This window comes from Echiichthys vipera, assembly GCF_963691815.1.
Source record: "Echiichthys vipera genome assembly, chromosome: 23".
In the NCBI taxonomy this organism is placed as follows: Eukaryota; Metazoa; Chordata; class Actinopteri; order Perciformes; family Trachinidae; genus Echiichthys; species Echiichthys vipera.
This window is the reverse complement of record NC_139848.1, coordinates 15,828,658-15,846,364: the sequence shown is the minus strand read 5'-3', so window position 1 is coordinate 15,846,364 and position 17,707 is coordinate 15,828,658. Positions and strand designations below refer to the sequence as shown.

The following is a 17,707-nucleotide window of genomic DNA, read 5'->3' as shown; positions in this document are numbered from 1 at the left end:
AATAGAGTTATTAACTATTTGCAATACGTCTGTTGATAGGCAGTCAAAAACATTCTTAAAGAAGTTGGTAGGTAAAGCATCGAGACAGCAGGTGGTTGGCTTTAGATCGGTCACTGTTTCCACTAGAGTTTTAGAGTCTATGGCATTAAAGCTTGCCATCATTGCTGTGTTATTTTGGCCTAAACGGGGTGGTGATCCAACTTTTTTGTTTGAGATATTGATGGCACGTCTGATGCCTTCAATTTTATCAGTATAAAAGAATGCAAACTCATTGCATTTCTGTGTGGAATGGAGTTCGGCTGGTATTTGTGTTGGGGGGTTGGTCAGTCTGTCGACAGTTGCAAATAGGGTTTTGGCCTTATTAGTGTTGCTGTTTATGATATTGGAGAAGAATGTTTCTCTAGCACTTTTTAAGACTAAATTGTAGGCATGGAGCCTCTCTTTATAGATGTCATGGTGAATATGAAGTTTTGTATTTCGCCAGATTCGTTCAGCCTTCCTGCACTCTCTTCTCTGGGCTGTTACAACAGCAGCTTTTCTCCAGGGTGCCTTTTGCTTACCAGAAATCGTTTTAACTGTAACCGGTGCAATGACATCTAAGATATTCACAATTTTGGAATTAAAGTTGTTTACAAGATCATCAGCATGGCATGGGTTTAGAGGTGGTAGCGAGGAGATGGCATTTTTAAAGAGTACATTAGCATGTTCATTGATGTAGCGCTTTTTGACATTCTTTGATTCTGTTTGTGTCTCCGGAATTAAAGAAATATTAAATAAAACACAGAAGTGATCAGACAATGAAAGATCAGTCACAAGAACATCAGAAACATTGAGACCTTTTGTGATAATCAGGTCCAGGGTGTGTCCTTTACAATGAGTAGCCTCTTTCACATGTTGAGACAGGTCAAATGTATCTAAAATAGTAAAAAGTTCCTTTGCACCCTTGCCATTCGAATCGTCAATATGAAAATTAAAGTCACCAGTTATAACTAGGCAGTCAAAGTCAGTGGAGATACTAGACAATAATTCGGTAAAATCATCGAAAAAATTTGCTGAGTATTTAGGTGGCCTGTAAATAATTAACAGAAGAATTTTGGGGGAGCATTTCAACACAGCACACAGGTATTCGAATGATGTAAAATCACCAAGTGACATCTGTTTCCCCTGAAATATGTTTTTAAATATAGCAGCAACCCCTCCCCCCCTTTTCCCAGATCTACATACATCAATAAAGTTATAGTTGGGGGGTGATGTCTCGATCAGAATGCTTGCACTGTTATATTGCTCCAGCCATGTTTCAGTTAAAAACATAAAATCAAGTTTGGAAGTAGTAATAAAATCGTTGACTAAAAATGATTTGTTATTCAGAGACCTAACATTGAGCAGACCCATCCTGATGGTGTTATTGACAGGCTTCGATGTTGACTTTGATTTGGAGAGGATAGGAATGAGATTGTTTAGGTTAGCAGGGTGTCTACGTTTCCCAATGTTCTCTCTCTTGGTAGTCACAACAGGAATGTAGAAGGTGCCAAGCTTTGACGTAGGCAGCCTTGGGCCCAGCTGATAATGTGGTCTACTGCTGAACCCTGTTTTGTATCAATAATATTCAGGACTGCTGTCAGGGCGGGGCGGGGGTGGCCATGAGGGGGGGGAGGAGGAGTGGGCAGCGTCAGCGCTGGAATGAACTACTGGAGGTGGACGTTGAGGGAGTGGAGGGGGTTTACGTAAGAGGGGCGGAGTAGGGCTGAGGGTTTGTGAAGCACACTTTCGTGGAGGGGGGGGAGGAGGTGGGAGGGAGGTGCCACTGAGATGACGCTGAGGGGGGGATCGCTGAGGTCGGTCAAGGGGAGTAAAAATAGGAGTAGGGCGGGGAGTGGGTGGGGGTAGCTCCCGGAACTCCAAAGGGGATAAGGGGGGAGAAAGGCTTACTTGAGGAAGGGAGAAGGATGGAGACCTGGATTTAGGCTTGGGGGGTGTGGGGGAGGGATCTTCACACCCATTTGAAATGAAACAATAGTGTCGAAGGCAGCACTAAGATCTAGTAGAACAAGCACATAAACAAGTCCTTTGCCTGAAGCTATTAGAAGGTCGTTAGTAATGTTTACCAGTGCTGTCTCAGTGCTATGATTCGCTCTGATTGGAAGTCCTCAAATAACTCATTATTATGTAAAAAGTCACACAGCTGATTGGCGACTAATTTCTCGAGGATTTTAGAGAGAAAAGGAAGGTTAGATATAGGTCTATAGTTGGCTAGTACCTCAGGATCAAGACTGGTCTTTTTAAGAAGAGGTTTAATTACAGCTACTTTAAAAGACTGTGGTACATAACCTGCCGATAGAGACATGTTAATCATATCTAATACAGGAGTGCTAGCTAAAGGTAACACTTTAAGTAACCTAGTTGGAATAGAGTCTAGGAGACCAGTAGAAGGCTTTGATGCTGAAATCGTGTTGACTGTTGACTTCAGAATATTGCTCAAAAGGGCTTTTTTGTACATCCGGATGAGTTTTTATATGCCTACCTGTTTTCATAAATTCATGACAATCTGGGAGTCGGGATGTTTTCTAGGGGGCGCTATCAAGTCAATTTGCCACGCCCATTTCCGAAAACAATAACAGTTTCACCACCCCTGATTGATCTGTGAAATCTGGTGAGTTTTTGTATATGAGAAAGCCTTTGAAAGGCGATTAATTTCGGAAAACGAGCAAAAATAGCAAATACAAAAGGTCCCTCTCCGAGGACTTCTTCTGTGCTCGGGCCCTAAAGATGAACATTATAACTATCATGAAGGTTCAAATGATTGAAATCATCATTGAATCTGCATCACAGCCACATGAAAGACCAAAAGTATGCTTCTTGGGTCAACATATATGTTAAAAGATGTTCCTAACAAGATAGGAAGTAAAGATATTGAACAAGTATTAGAAGTTAAGCTACTGGGACTCACAATTGATGATATGTCTTGGAACCGACATATAGACCAAATGTTGGTGAAAATGGGAAGAAGTATGGCTGCTGTAAAGCGCTGTAAGATGTTCTGGCCAAGTTGGTCAATTAAAAGATTAGTAAAGGTATAAGTATTATCACATTTAATTTATTGTTTAGTTATTTGGTCCAACACAACAGAAATTAATCTAAACAGACTGCAAGTAGCAAAGTGCAAAGCAAAGCGGTGTGTACTTTGCATTCCATACAGGACAAGAGTAAGTTTTATGAATAACAGTTTGGCCTTGTTAAGTGTGAGAAGTAGGTCAAGCTATTCTTTAGTTAGTTTTATTAGAAATATGGTTAAAACCAAAGTCCCTGAAATACTGTATTGTAAACTGTCTTTTTTTCTGACACACATCAGTATCCTACTCGACAGTCTTTGGAAGGCCGTGTTATGTTGCCTCAATGGAAGTTTAATACAGAGGACAGTGAATTACCGAGGGTCTACCGAGCGATGGTGGCGTGGAAATCCCTACCAGGTTTTTTGATTTCTGAAAGTGATGAAAAAAGTTAGGACTGTACTTGTTCACACAAGAGCCCTGTTTTGAGCACTGTAGAACATTTCTGCCTTAAGGATCCTGAAAAGTGACTGAGCTATACACCTATTGCCATTTTTTATTTAGTAGAAAATGTATTGATTTCTTATATTCTTTCCTATCAGCTTTTGAAAAGTGATATTATAGAGCAGCACTTAATTCCACGCAATGTTGAAGAGATGTGTCAACCAAGACAGCCCCTCCAACATTCATACAACAAGACAAACAACATTGCACCACAGTCAACATGAACTCAAAACATGTATAAAACATGCTCTATAATATCTCATCTCATCTCATCTCATCTTCAACCGCTTATCTGGGGTCGGGTCGCGGGGGCAGCAGCTTTAGCAGGTTTGGTTCGGGCATCTAGTAAGGATGCCCCCTGGGCGCCTCCCTAGGGAGGTGTTCAAGGCACGTCCAGCTAGGAGGAGGCCTCGGGGAAGAGAGATTATATCTCCACACTGGCCTGGGAACGCCTCAGGATCCCCCAGTTAGAGCTGGTTAATGTGGCCTGGGAAAGGGAAGTTTGGGGTCCCCTGCTAAAGCTGCTGCCCCCGCGACCCGACCCCGGATAAGCCGTTGAAGATGAGATGAGATGTATGAATGTTATTGAGGTATGTTGTACTTTCGTTGTAATTTGTGTTAATGTCAGGTATGTTTGTAAAACAGCAAATTTAAGTTATGAAATTGTAGAGACTCCAGAAAGAGTAGCAACTTTCTAAGACAGAAGCTAATTGGGATCTTAATAAATAAAAAATAAACAATAAACATGACAGGAGAGATTTTACAGATCATCAGTTTAAGAATGAAAGCTCATGCAGAAAGGAGATAAGCGTTAAGATTATACCTGCTGTCATACTGGCCATGGCAGCATTCATGGCAATACTTGGCAGAGCCAGAGGAAGCATGGTGGACCTCAGGCTGGCAGGGATGGGCATTCCTGCTTTGGCACACATGGCAGCAGCATTGGCCTTGGCAATTTCCAACAACTGGTCTTTATCTGAGGAAACACAAAGAACAAACGAAAACAAAAGAATCAATGAATGCAATCGGTTGTGTTGATGCAGGAACTTTACTCTGTGATACTCCAAACCGGTTTAAATAACTATTCATAAACCATCTTAATTATTGTTATATAATATATACCTGCACATAACTAACAGTAGGACAGTTGGTGCATTGTATTCAAAATCAGCAACTTCACATTATCTGACCCAGTTCACTGATGCGATGAGGGCTGTCGCTCGAACTGCAGATTTTCCGAGCGGGGGATCTATTTTTGCGGAGGATGAGTATAGGGGAGTGACTCGGCTCCCGTTTCCAGCGGTCCCTCTGGCTGTACGTAGCCCTCCTTCGACCCCGTGACCCCGACCGTGAGCGTGATCTCCGCGACCACCGACCCCCGGACCTGCACAGACAACCTCTAGTTTATTTGCAATGAAGAAAACTGCTAAAACATATTACATACCTTTTTATGAAGTCCCCTCTAAAGTTAAAATAACTGTTCCTCTGACAGTCTGGCACTGACCTTACTTTTATTGTTTATAAAGTTAGTTAAGTAGAGTAAAGTAAATTCAGAGATTTGTTTCAAAACACAATTAACATGTGAACAGACTGTAATTCATTAAGACTGAATAATGGAGTTGGAGGGTTGAACAGAAAAGAACCAGAACTACGTTTTTACTGAACCTTTATGTAGCCAAAGTGGATACAGACGTTAGCTCAATGCTAAAAACATAATGGGAATTACTATTGATGAGCTAACATAAATTAGCTTAATGGTGATAATATCATGCTTACAACAAAAATAACTCCTCTAGCTAGCATAACTGCTACAATCACAAGGTATATAAATAGCGTACAGTCTGTTAGATGTTACTGTTAATTTGTATCATTGTAATTTTTACTTTTTACAACAAAAAATAAATTTAAAAGCATGAGCTTAATGCTAACACATAATGGGAATTGTCCATACGTGTTAACTGAAACAACACATGATACTTCCTGTCAACAGATAATTGTTTCAGATCCATATGAAGATTAACTATTTTGAGGTCCACACAAATATATGCTTTTACTTTGGAATATCTTTGAATTGATAAAGGAAAAATGTTTGATTTTGGGCCTGTATGTTGGTAGAGATGTCCTCAACTCAAATGTCAAGAACTATGACCAGCCACAAAAGCGACGCTCGTATTGTTTTCACCTGCGTGTCCTGGTAACACTATATGTGGCGGTAACTATCACAAGACAGCCAGGTGTTTGATGGTCTGTGCATCTGTCTGTGGACAGATTTTGTTTCAGCAATAATGTGACAACTGTGCAACCACAGACTGTAAAATAAAGATGGAGGAAGCTACCTTGAAGTCACCCATTGGTTTGTGGTCAACCGTTTTGAAGACTTGAAACTTGCGATTGAGACCATAAATTAGAAAAATGTTTACTGAGGTAATACATTATACAATCACACTTTTTTTTTTAAGCAAGTGGAGTCTCCCCCTGCTGGACATGAGAGAGAATGCAGCTTTAAGTGGAGTCTCCCCCTGCTGGACAATAGAGAGAATGCATCTTTAAGTGGAGTCTCCACCTGCTGGACATGAGAGAGAATACAGCTTTAAGTGGAGTCTCCCCCTGCTGGACAGTAGAGATAATGCAGCTTTAAGTGGAGTTGCCACATTCTGATTATTAGAGAAAATGCAGCTTTGAGTGAAGTCTCCACCTGCTGGACATGAGAGAGAATGCAGCTTTAAGTGGAGTCTCCCCCTGCTGGACAATAGAGAGAATGCATCTTTAAGTGGAGTTGCCCCAATCTGGTTATTAGAGAAAATGCAGCTTTGGGTGAAGTCTCCCCCTGCTGGACATTAGAGAGAATGTAGCTTTATGTGGAGTCTCCCCCTAATGGACATTAGAGAGAATGCAGCTTTAAGTGGAGTCTCCCCCTGCTGGGCATTAGGGAGAATGCAGCTTTATGTGGAGTCTCCCCCTAATGGACATTAGAGAGAATGCAGCTTTAAGTGGAGTCTCCCACTGCTGGGCATTAGGGAGAATGCAGCTTTAAGTGGAGTCTCCCCCTGCTGGACAGTAGAGATAATGCAGCTTTAAGTGGAGTTGCCCCATTCTGGTTATTAGAGAAAATGCAGCTTCGAGTGAAGTCTCCCCCTGCTGGACATGAGAGAGAATGCAGCTTTAAGTGGAGTCTCCCCCTGCTGGACATTAGAGAGAATGCAGCTTGAAGTGGAGCCTCCCCCTAATGGACATTAGAGAGAATGCAGCTTTAAGTGGAGTCTCCCCCTGCTGGACAGTGAGATAATGCAGCTTTAAGTGGAGTTGCCCCATTCTGGTTATTAGAGAAAATGCAGATTTAAGTGGAGTCTCCCCCTGCTGGACTTTAGAGAGAATACAGCTTTAGGTGGAGTCTCCACCTGCTGGATAGTCACAAAACTTTACAGGCTTCAGCTTTAGACAATTATTATTAACAACAAATATTTTGAGAAATTATTTACCTAACTTATATTTTGAGCAATTAAGATACTATTTTTGCTATTGGTTATTGATCAGCTTAAAATGAAAATGTGCATTAAAAGAAAAAAAAGCTTTATTAATTCAACACAATTCTTTTCTTTAAGTTAATACAACAGTCAAACAACGTAATTTGTTCTAACAGTGTCTGTTGCGCACGCGAGTAAAAATACCCATGCACATGCAGCAATGTCTGCTTCCAGGTCGGACTTTAACAGCAATTCTTCAGTAATAAATCACGAACCAAAATTAAAATTTGTTATTTATTTCGGGGTGCATGTTTTGGTGATATGAAATGAAGGCAGAGTTTGAGAAAGAACTCAATCCTCAACTCAGTGATTGACTTTTCAGGAGATTCTAATATAGAAAAAGTGCAGTGGCTTTACCTCGACCGCGATCTCTTCTTCTTTGAAGGACTCCTGGATCTGGATCCCCTCCTTTGACTCCGACATGGTGAATTGGATCGTTTCTGTCTCTTTGATGACTTTGCTTCTTTTTTCCTCTGTGGGGATGTGGATTTCCTCTTCTTCTTTGCTGGTGATTTAACATTAGCGTCACAGGACCTGGGGTATTTTGCCGCCTTGAGCGGAGGGAGGTCAGGCTCAGTGGTCCGGTCAGGTTCAGGAGATATGGATTGGTTCAGCGTGGACTGAAGTGCGTCAGAACCTGCAGCTTTGGTATGAGACCATAAAACACATGATTTGAGAAGTGAACAGGACTTTGAAAAGGTTTGTCTGTTTGTAAGATACAAAGCTTGACAATCATTTAACTATATAACAACTATATTGCTATCATAATGCTTAATACTAACTTAAACTTAACCCATCCAGTCCTGAAACAAAAACTTTCAACCTTCATCTTAACGGCGTTACTCTAAAGCAACTTAAGTCTTATTTTTAGGAATTAGGAAATAGGAATATACAGTAGCAGGAGAAAGTAAAAAATCCTATAATTTTGCACCAAGATCAAGAAAAGAGTTGCTTTAATTTATAAAGTGATTGGTTAGTCTTTTTTTTAAAACATATTCATAAAGTGATTGTAACTGCCTACATGTCAGTTCATTTAATTCTCATTTATTAATTCATTTTTGGTTCCTACCTGCCTTTCAGTTGAGGCGGGCACATTATTTGTATTTGTTTCTACACGTTATCACTCTAGCGACACACCACCTGGCAGAGCATGGCCAGGGAAGAGTTACGACATTAAATGTAAACAAAGAAGACAAAGACAGAAGAAAAGACAAGAGTCAGCCCCTTTGGTAGTGTGCAGCCTACGAGGTGTGTTTTATTGGTGTATATGTATAAAAACATTAAGCAAGCTCTGAATTAGCACATGTATTTACCTGACTATTCGTTTACTTTCACTTTCTTTAGTTCTTACGGGTCGGTCGGTGACTGTGAATGAACCCTGTTTCTAAACGAGCTCTGGTCTCATGCTTTACTACCGGGAGGAGCTACAGCGATTGTTGGTCTTAATTTTTACAACATATTTATAAAGTGATTGGTTAGTCTTATTTTTACAACATTTATAAAGTGATTGGTTAGTCTTGTTTTTTACAACATATTTATAAAGTGATTGGTTAGTCTTGTTTTTTACAACATATAAAGTGATAGGTCAGTCTTATTTCTTACAACGCTCTCTGTTATTGGAAATGTTTATCGTTAAGCTAACCCTACATGTTCACAGACGAAGTAGCTTAATCTGTCCATGTAAAAATATATTTTTTCAGCAGATATCTTATATACAACAAGATTGAGCTAGCAAAGCAGCTTAGTGTTTATATGTGTGATTTTAATTCAGGTTGAGAGACTTCAAGATCTCTACAAGCTAACGTTAGCTAAAGTTAGTTGAGGACTCAAACAGGGTCATCCCTATCTTTCCCAAAAGGGTTCTATGGCATAAACCTCTGCCTTCGCAGATTTTTTTCAGCATTTTGTTAGGGCTAGAGGTTATGGTTAGGTTTAGCGTGAAACACGGTGCCAATGATGGGCACTGGCACAAGGAGACTTTCTGTGTCATAAAAATACTTTAAAAACCTCCTTAAAAGGACCTGGGACTGTTATTAAAGGTTAAAATGATGGTTACAAATGTAAATTTAGGTTTAAAAAGAGATTAAGGATGCCACTGGCCATAGAAGTCAACAGGAGATGGTTTAGTTATTAAAATTCCCTCCTTCCTGCACAATTGCTACCTTTTTAAAAAAAAAAAAAAGGGTCCTATGTTCCCCGGTCACATACAAAGCGGGGAACATAGGACCTGGGGAACGTAGGTACGCTTCTGAAACAGGTAGTAGAAACCATTTCTGTTGCTTTAAATCAGTCCATGGACAAAACATTTTTTTTCAGGTGATACTTTAGTGACACTAAGATTGAGCTAGTAAAGCAGTTTAGTGTTTATGTGTGCGGTTTTATTCAGTTTGAGATACTTTATGATCTCTGCAAACTTACTTTAAAAAAAACAGTAGGCTACGCTACATTAAGCTAACAAGGTGGCAACAGGCTAAATCAAGTTAATACCTTCCATAGCAACTGCCAGTCAGGAGGGCCTATTTCTTTGTAAGAACCATGCTTTATGGATGATTATTGTTAATAGAAATGGTTTGAATTGGAATATGTCTATTACTTTCATATAAGCATAGTTGGTAACCCTTATAAAAGCAATAGCTCACTTTAGGCTGTGATATGTTGAGAATATATCACAGCTAAGTGGCGTTGTGCGGCCTGACGCATCAATTGATGACTTAATTCTAATTTTGGCGTAAAATCATCCCATGGTCTTTTTTACGACACTTACATACATCAAATAAGCCATCAAGGAAGTTTTTTTATTATTAATAACAGAGAAATTCGGGAGAGTCGCTAACAGCCGGACGTGGCTAACACTGAATAGCTCGGGGCAGTACGGTGAAGGCATTATAAACAGCTTTTTTTAACCACTAATACTGCTCAAAATAACACCAAACCTCTACAGTAGCATGATAAGAGTCCCTACACAGAAAGCTAAGCACCAACAATGTAGTTAGAGAACCCAGCGTTTATTAAAAGAGTGTTTTGAGTGACTTACCTACTGGCCCCTGTACCAGCCCCCCTCATAGTAAAGTCCATTCAAGTGAATTACCAAAGTCAATCCAAAAGTAAGGAGCCCATTGGTGCTTTGATTTATGTGTAGGGACTCTTATCATGATATTGCAGAGGTCTGGTGTCATTTTGAGCAGTATTAGTGAAAAAGCTGTTTTAATGCCTTCACCGTACTGCCCCGAGCTAATACGTGTTAGCCATGTCCGGCTGTTAGCGACTCTACCGGATTTCTCTGTTAATAGTTGTTTATTTGATGTATGCAAGTGCAGAAAAAGACCATGGGATGATTTTGCACCGGAATTACACTTTAACAAACTTCTATAAGAACATCTATAGACTTTAGTTTTAACACACCACAAGTCCTTCTATCATAAGACTGGAGTGTAAATCTGTGTTCAGACAGGTCCTACCTAGTTTTTGGGTTGCTGCTTTCTCTTCTTTGTTCTCTGGTGGCTTTTGACTCGGGTCGGGGCTCTGCAGCTCTGTGCTTGACTTTGTCAGCTCCTCTGTTTTGATGTGACTTTGGGTAGGGCTGCAGGCCAGCTGATGTGGCTGGAGGGCCTTCGATGGACCGTGGGTTGACTGTATGGATTCATCCAAAGTTCCCCTCTTCTCTGAGGAGCTACCAGCAGTCACGTCAGTCAGATCACAGCAGGAAAAAGTAACATCACAGTGTGAAAAGGCAGGATTATGATGAAGACCTCTCTGTTGATGTACCTTTTAAACAGCCTGACTGTATTTACAGGTGTAAACTCTAAAAGTTACGCATTTCTCTAAAGAATCAACTGATGGTTTTCCTTCATACCTGGTCCTGTGGTGCGGAGAACTGGACCTGGAGTGAGTACTCGATTTTCTGTGGTGGCGTCGTGACCGAGAGCTCCTTCTTGACGAACAGGAATGCGAATGGGAATGTGACCGCGAACGGGACCGACAGCTCCTCCTGTCATGTCTTTCCTCGTTTCCTCTTCCTTTGTTGTTGCTGTCCTGTTAGGAATACAGAAGGAAAAAACTAGTTTTATCCTCTGTATTACATTTTGTTGTTGTAACTGTGTCATTTATTGTACTTTCTGGATGGCAATTCTCCCCCCAAAAAAGGGTACTGTTACAGTGTATTTCATCATTTTTTAAAATGAACCCAGGACAAAAGATTTACAAATAGTCTGTAGTTTACAACACCCCAGCAACTTACAATAAGAGCCTGATAATGGCGCACAGCACATCTGTGCTTCATATAAGCACAATAGGTGCTGATATACACCACCACATACAGAACATAAAATGCAGAAAACAATGCTTGGAGAGATTTAGAAATGGTATCTTTATATAGTTTGCCCAGCAGCGCGTGGTCAGCAATCAACTAATACCAGAATATGGTACTTTGGTGATACTTTTATATGGTAATAAATCTTTATACGATTTATTAGATTCTTGTTGTGTTCATTTATAGAAGTGGTTCACAAAGTAATATATTGTTTAATGTTGTTGAATAATCTTTAACCAAATTATTTGTTAAAAGAAATTAGCCTTGTGAGTAGCTTTGCAGAGTCTCATCGGACCAAATTACACATTCTTATTTCAGTTCCAAAATTTACTAGAAGTCTCAGAGAAGACTCCTACTTCAGGGTCTGACAGCCGCCAAAAATGTGTTAATATTAAGGTGATACGTGGCCCCTTAAACTGCAGCTTTCTCTCTAATGTCCAGCAGGGGGAGACTCCACTTAAAGCTGCTTTAGTCAACAAAGCAGGGGATGCTTTACAGGTCACCATGCCAGCAAGTGTTTTCTGGAAGTTACACACCTTCAAAAGAAATAATTTAGAATTAATATCTTTTTACTGTATCGGTTGCCATATTGGTATTCTGAGGGTAAAATTGACTTATATGTAAACATTATCAAGAGAGCATGTGTTTTGTGTGGTTTTTTTTTGGTGTATTTACCTGTTTGGGGATGATATCAGGCAGCTCTGCTTGTCGCCGTGGCGATACGCTTTGACCACATTTGTGATCCCTCTGCTTTGACATGAACTCCGAGTCCGAGTCTGATGAGTTCTCTACACCTTTCCTTCTTCTTTTCTTCTTCTTCCTCCTCTTTCCCATTGAATGCCGCTTGTGGCATCTGGACTTGCTCTCGTTATCATCACCTGGACAGACAGTTCAGCAGCTCTGTGCCAGTACAGCTTGTTTTGCACAACATAAATTGTATATGACAGTGATATGATTTTGGAGTCTTGAAGGTGCTGTACATGAGTTGCCTCCACATGGCTCTCACCAGAGTTTGACATTCAGAGTCTTAGCCAGGAATGGTCAGAAGCAAACGTAGTGGCGGTTGAGCCTAAATGGAGGCAGCTAGCTACCAGAGCTAACAGCAGCTAGCTAATAGCGGGCACTACGCCCCACCCGGGCTGGGCTTACCAATGATAACGCAGTCCTGGTTGAGTAGTGTCCAGTGTAATTAGAGCAGAGTAATTAGCAGTGTAAGTGGTACACGAAGGGGACAAATGCTTGTAAACACCTGCTAGACGTGTTGACGCCATCACTGCTATGACTGCGCAGCATCCAACAGCTTCAACAGACAGTGTAGTGAGTGTAGTGACCCTTTTTACTGTGAGAAAATGCCAATAAATATACCCTCAAAGCAATTTCAGTCCAAAGCAACTGGACTTGGTTATTTGTCTAGGAAGACGTTTCACCTCTCATCCAAGAGGCTTCATCAGTTCATGTAAGCATCTGACCAGGCTGGGTCAGATGCGTAAAAGTGAAAAGGGTGGAGCTATACTGCGTTATAGACAGTCTAAAACAGCCTGTTGCACGTTGTTGAAGCCGAAGTATTGACGTCTGCGCAGAATGACGTGTTTGTGTCTTTGGTTTTAACACCCAACATTTTCAAAGGGAGGGACTCGGCCAGAAAAGTGAATTAATTATCGGCTCAGGACACCATCACTCAACTACACCTTTGTTTGCTGCCACATTAATGTTCTGAATGTCATTTACGGCAACTTTAAGAAGTATGGTGATGTAGCAAGGACAAATTGGTTTTAATAATATGCACATTTGAGTTTTTGTTTTATTATCCTTATGCCTGAAAACATACAGTCAGGGCTGTAAACTAGCGGTTGCAACTCACCAAATGCAACTGAAATATTACCCTGGCAACTTAATTTTGGAGGGCTCCATGCCAGGGGCGGGTAAATGTTTATCCCGATGGTCGCGTTCGTGCAGTAAATTATGCATGATATAGCAAAACATTGTAGTAGCTATAAAATGATAAATTATGACAGTAGCAAACGTTAGCACTAAATCGGTTATTTGTTGTGTTGGCAGGTGAGCCAAAAAGTTTGTTTACACCCCGGCATACAGTACATCGTTGGACCCAGAAACTGTACCAAAAAGTTTTTTAAATTCAACGTGACGATGCCAAACTCAGCATAAATCCCTGTCATGCCGCTGATTAACTAAAATATCAGTCCCCCGCATTTCTTTTTGGTTCGCCCGTTTTAAAGAGATATTTCACCCATTTTAATCTAGCTCTGTATCATGGCAATATACTGTAGGTGTTTTCTCAGTGGCGGAAGTCATTCGGCAGATCTCCAATGCTCCTTTCCACGGGGGCTAATGGCCAAACGCCGTTCACGCCAACATTTCCATGACACAGACCTGGATTAAACTGGGCGAAACAAAAGTTTCATGCCAGAACGACTCAGTCAACTTTGTGGAGTAGGGCGGCTTCTGAGGTCAGGACAATATCAATGTACTTTCACTTATAGTGGCGTTTCCATTACAGTCGAATCCTCTCTCTCTCTCCATTTTCCTTTCAACCTTCAACTGGCCTGTCCAAATAAAGGCAAAGAGGCGAATTACTGCATACTCACCATGCTGACCTATTCCTGAAAAGAGAAACGCTATATAACGTCCTCTGCACCGGTGCCAGCCTGTCTGTCACTGCCAAATACTTTTTAAAAGCTACTGGAAACTTAAGGTGGAGTGTTTTTTTTTATTGTTACTTGGTGCATGAGTTTACGTTGTAAATCAAACGATCCACCTTAAATGTAAGATTGATCACAAACTATTTGTTTCCATCATTTTTCTTGAATAACATACGTTTCAATAATGGCCAGATCTTGAAGTGCGCATGAAACCGTCTGAAAGTCAACCTTATTATTCAAACTGCAACTACTCGGTTTTTCTCACTTGGAGAAAGAAATGCCGTTCCAGTGTATCAATGATTACGCAATGATCGAAACCTATTCAGAGTGATACGTCACCTCCAGAGTCTGGGAAATCCCTCTGGACTAGTTTTTTGTAATGGAGACATGCCGCGTAAGAGGACAATTGAGAGGGCGTGACCTGAAACTTTCCCAGCAGCCACATTTTACCCCAATGGAAACATGACTTACATAAACAAACTGAATGGTGTTCCACCTTAGCTCATGAATAAACGTTGTACAAAATGATGCAATTATAGTAGTGGGAGACAGACTTACCTTGCTCCTTATTCAAGTCTGTTGGCTTTCTCCTTCTGCGAAGCCAAAAGAAACCCTCCATTAAAAAGCGACGATAACAAATAAAGTGGCAGGAATCTTTTAAATAGTGACAGAATCTTTTAAATAGTGACAAAAATCTTTCTAAACAAACCCAACCATTCACATTACTTTGCACTTTGCAAACATAGGGTAATGCCTGTGATGTCAGAGCTTTACCCTCTCCTTCAGGCCCCATAGTTGAACCCATAGAGGTCCAATGCCCGACCAGTGTCCACTAATGCTTTTAAAAAACCACTAGATGTTACTTGGGGTTGAAAAGCAGTAATGTTACGTTATCAGCACGCTCTCTCTTCTCTGGAGCAGCAGTGGATCGGCCAATGTCCGAAGGGTCGGCAGTTTGATCCCCGCCCTGGCCTTCTTGTGTCATGGCCGTTGTGTCCTTGGGCAAGACAATTCACCCACCTTGCCTCGTGTAAATGAGTATGACTGCTCTATTTTTGAGGCGGTGGTTGAGGGGCTGTAGGCGCTGATTAGGAGCTATGCTTTGATCAGTCTGCCACAGGGCAGCTGTGACTACTATTGTATTTTACCACCACCATGTATGTTTGTGTCAATGAATGGAACCTGGACTCTGTAAAGCGCCTTGAGTACTGAGAAACACACTATTATTCAATCCATTATTACAAAACATGTTGAGCTTGTTAGCAATAAAATAACGTTAGCTAGGTACAGTTCTGTGCTGCTAACATTACGCTAGCTAACTGTCACAGTTCCAGTTCATATTCAGGTTGTGTTGTTGACCTTGGTGTTAGTGGTGGAGGTCATGTGTCTGAGATAATAACTCTACTTATACAGCAGCATGGATATGATACGACACAACATTATTACATTACAACAACGTTCAACACACTCAGAAAGACAATAGTGTGTGATTGTTTTAACAGAATTCACCAGCTACAGACAGCAGCTGTACGGGTCGACTCATCTGATACTAATGTTAGCTAGCTAGCACACCCCTGTCCCTCCGTCTCTCCTGTTGTGACTTGACTTGGATGAGAGCTGACAGCAGGACCGGAGATGAATGGCTAGCTAGTAAGCATGTTTACGCCACCACGCTTTCATGCTACTCTGGTCACAGATAATGAGCCCAACAAAGTCATCTCTCATCTGGTGATAGAAATGTGTTTCAATACTGTGACCAGAGGGAGTGGATGAAGCTTTGGGATTTACATCAACTAATGCTACACCAGTTAGCACCACAAAGAGAAAACACAAAATGACAATGCGATTTTCATCAGCAATAAAGAATACAATTCCCATGATCCGACACATACTGCTGCTAACTTGTCATGTATGAATTTTACCACTTTTGCTTTGAGGAAATACATTGCCGTTTTAAAATGAGTGTCACTGAAAGGGTTCACTTCACCTTGATTGATGTTTGGTTCCTCCCTCCACCTCCGCCCCGGACTCCGAACTGCTCTCCTTCTCTCGGTTCCTCCTTTTCTTCTTACTTTTATGTTTTTTGTGCTTTTTGTGTTTTTTTTGTGAACCACTGCCCCTTAAGTCCTCCCGTTTGTCGTTCTCTGCAGTGGCCTTTTCTGCTACAAGGATTTCAATGTGTTCGCCCGCTCCTTCAGCAGCACTGTTGGACACATGCACACACGCACGCACGCACACACACACACACACACACACACACACACACACACACACACACACACAGGCAGAAAAAAACAAGATTTGCAGTTGTTAGTCTGACTCCACAACACAGCTCAATGTTTGTTAAATGTCCAATAACAGAGTACAAGAACCAACGCTATGGTGCCATGAATGCTGAACAGGCCCTGACTCATAAAATGTTGCTGAAAAACCCCACAAGATGTTAACAAAGACAAAGGACTGAAAATAGACAAAAAAAACAACCAACAAGATAACAAAGAAATTATGACAAAGACAGTAAACTGACTAAAATAGATGCAAAACCACCACAACTTAAATACACTATGACTAAAAATAGATTCAAAACTGCCACAAAACGATGTAAAATCACTAAAAAATAGATGCAAAATTGCCACCAAAGGAATGCAAAATGGCAGAAAGAAGGGAAAACCACCACAAAAAAAATGCAAACTAACTAAAAAAAGATGCAAAACAACTACAGAGACATGTAATTGGAGTAAAATGAGCACAGAGAGAAGCAAAAGTACTACAAAATGAATAAAGTGTACTCAATGTGGGTGTCTTGTTCCTGTATACAGATTGGGGGGCTCTTACAGGTCTGTGCCCAGGGGGCCACTGTCTAAGAATACGTCCGTGTCTAGTGAATCATATATTTGACTAATTCTTTATTTTACTAAGTTGAGTTATGACTTCAATGAATAAGTATATATATATATATATATATATATATATATATATATATATATATATATATATACATATATATACATATATATATATACACTTCTAAAAGAGGAATGGGTAATGAATGATGCACAGAGACAGTGTCTGCTTCTATATGCCCTTTAAGGTTTAGCATGTGGTTATTGTAGGAGAAATGACCATGCAAGAGGCATTTACACATTAATTAAGCTGTAACAGTCACAAAAGACATAATAACAGCGTCACTAGTTGTTTCCCCCCGTTTCAAACATTTAAACATGAAGCTGAGCTCGTCTGATAAATACAGCGGCTGTAACGTTAGCGGTAAAAGTGTCATGGCGGTCTAGCTGCTCAACTGTCGCTCACAGGACACAACACGACACAACATTCACATACTCCGTGTCTTCATTCTGATCTTCAATCTCTCTGATTTTATTCAATATGAAATCTTGGAAGATTTGCTCTATGTTCGCCGCCATGGTTAGCTGTGCGTCTCATTGCCAGTCCGGGTAGGAACTGTTCCCGTCTCCGCTACGTTCCGGCTGCCAGTCTGTGGAGGATGAATTACTCAACAAATGAATATATAATGTAATATTTAAATAAATAAAGGAATGAATCAATAAATACAATACAGAAATAAACATAAATGTATAAAGAAATAAAGGAATGAATAGGGGGATAAATAAATTCAAAACATTACAGAAATAATCAAATACATGC

General features: G+C 40.6%; 1 protein-coding gene across 1 annotated transcript in view; it reads right to left on the bottom strand.

The window, feature by feature from the left end:
• sonb (SON DNA and RNA binding protein b) overlaps positions 1 to 17,488 on the bottom strand; it is a 35,619-nt gene extending 18,131 nt beyond the window's left edge. Inside the window, exons 1-9 of the mRNA XM_083937658.1 lie at positions 17,384 to 17,488; positions 16,032 to 16,247; positions 14,603 to 14,637; positions 12,060 to 12,262; positions 10,929 to 11,107; positions 10,534 to 10,745; positions 7,433 to 7,718; positions 4,742 to 4,935; positions 4,375 to 4,527 (exon numbers count right to left, since the gene is read on the bottom strand). Coding sequence (XP_083793784.1) covers positions 4,375 to 4,527; positions 4,742 to 4,935; positions 7,433 to 7,718; positions 10,534 to 10,745; positions 10,929 to 11,107; positions 12,060 to 12,262; positions 14,603 to 14,637; positions 16,032 to 16,247; positions 17,384 to 17,466 — 1,561 coding nt within the window. The 5' untranslated portion in view covers positions 17,467 to 17,488. The remainder of the gene's footprint in view (positions 1 to 4,374; positions 4,528 to 4,741; positions 4,936 to 7,432; positions 7,719 to 10,533; positions 10,746 to 10,928; positions 11,108 to 12,059; positions 12,263 to 14,602; positions 14,638 to 16,031; positions 16,248 to 17,383) is intronic.
• Between the last annotated feature and the right edge of the window lie 219 nt (positions 17,489 to 17,707).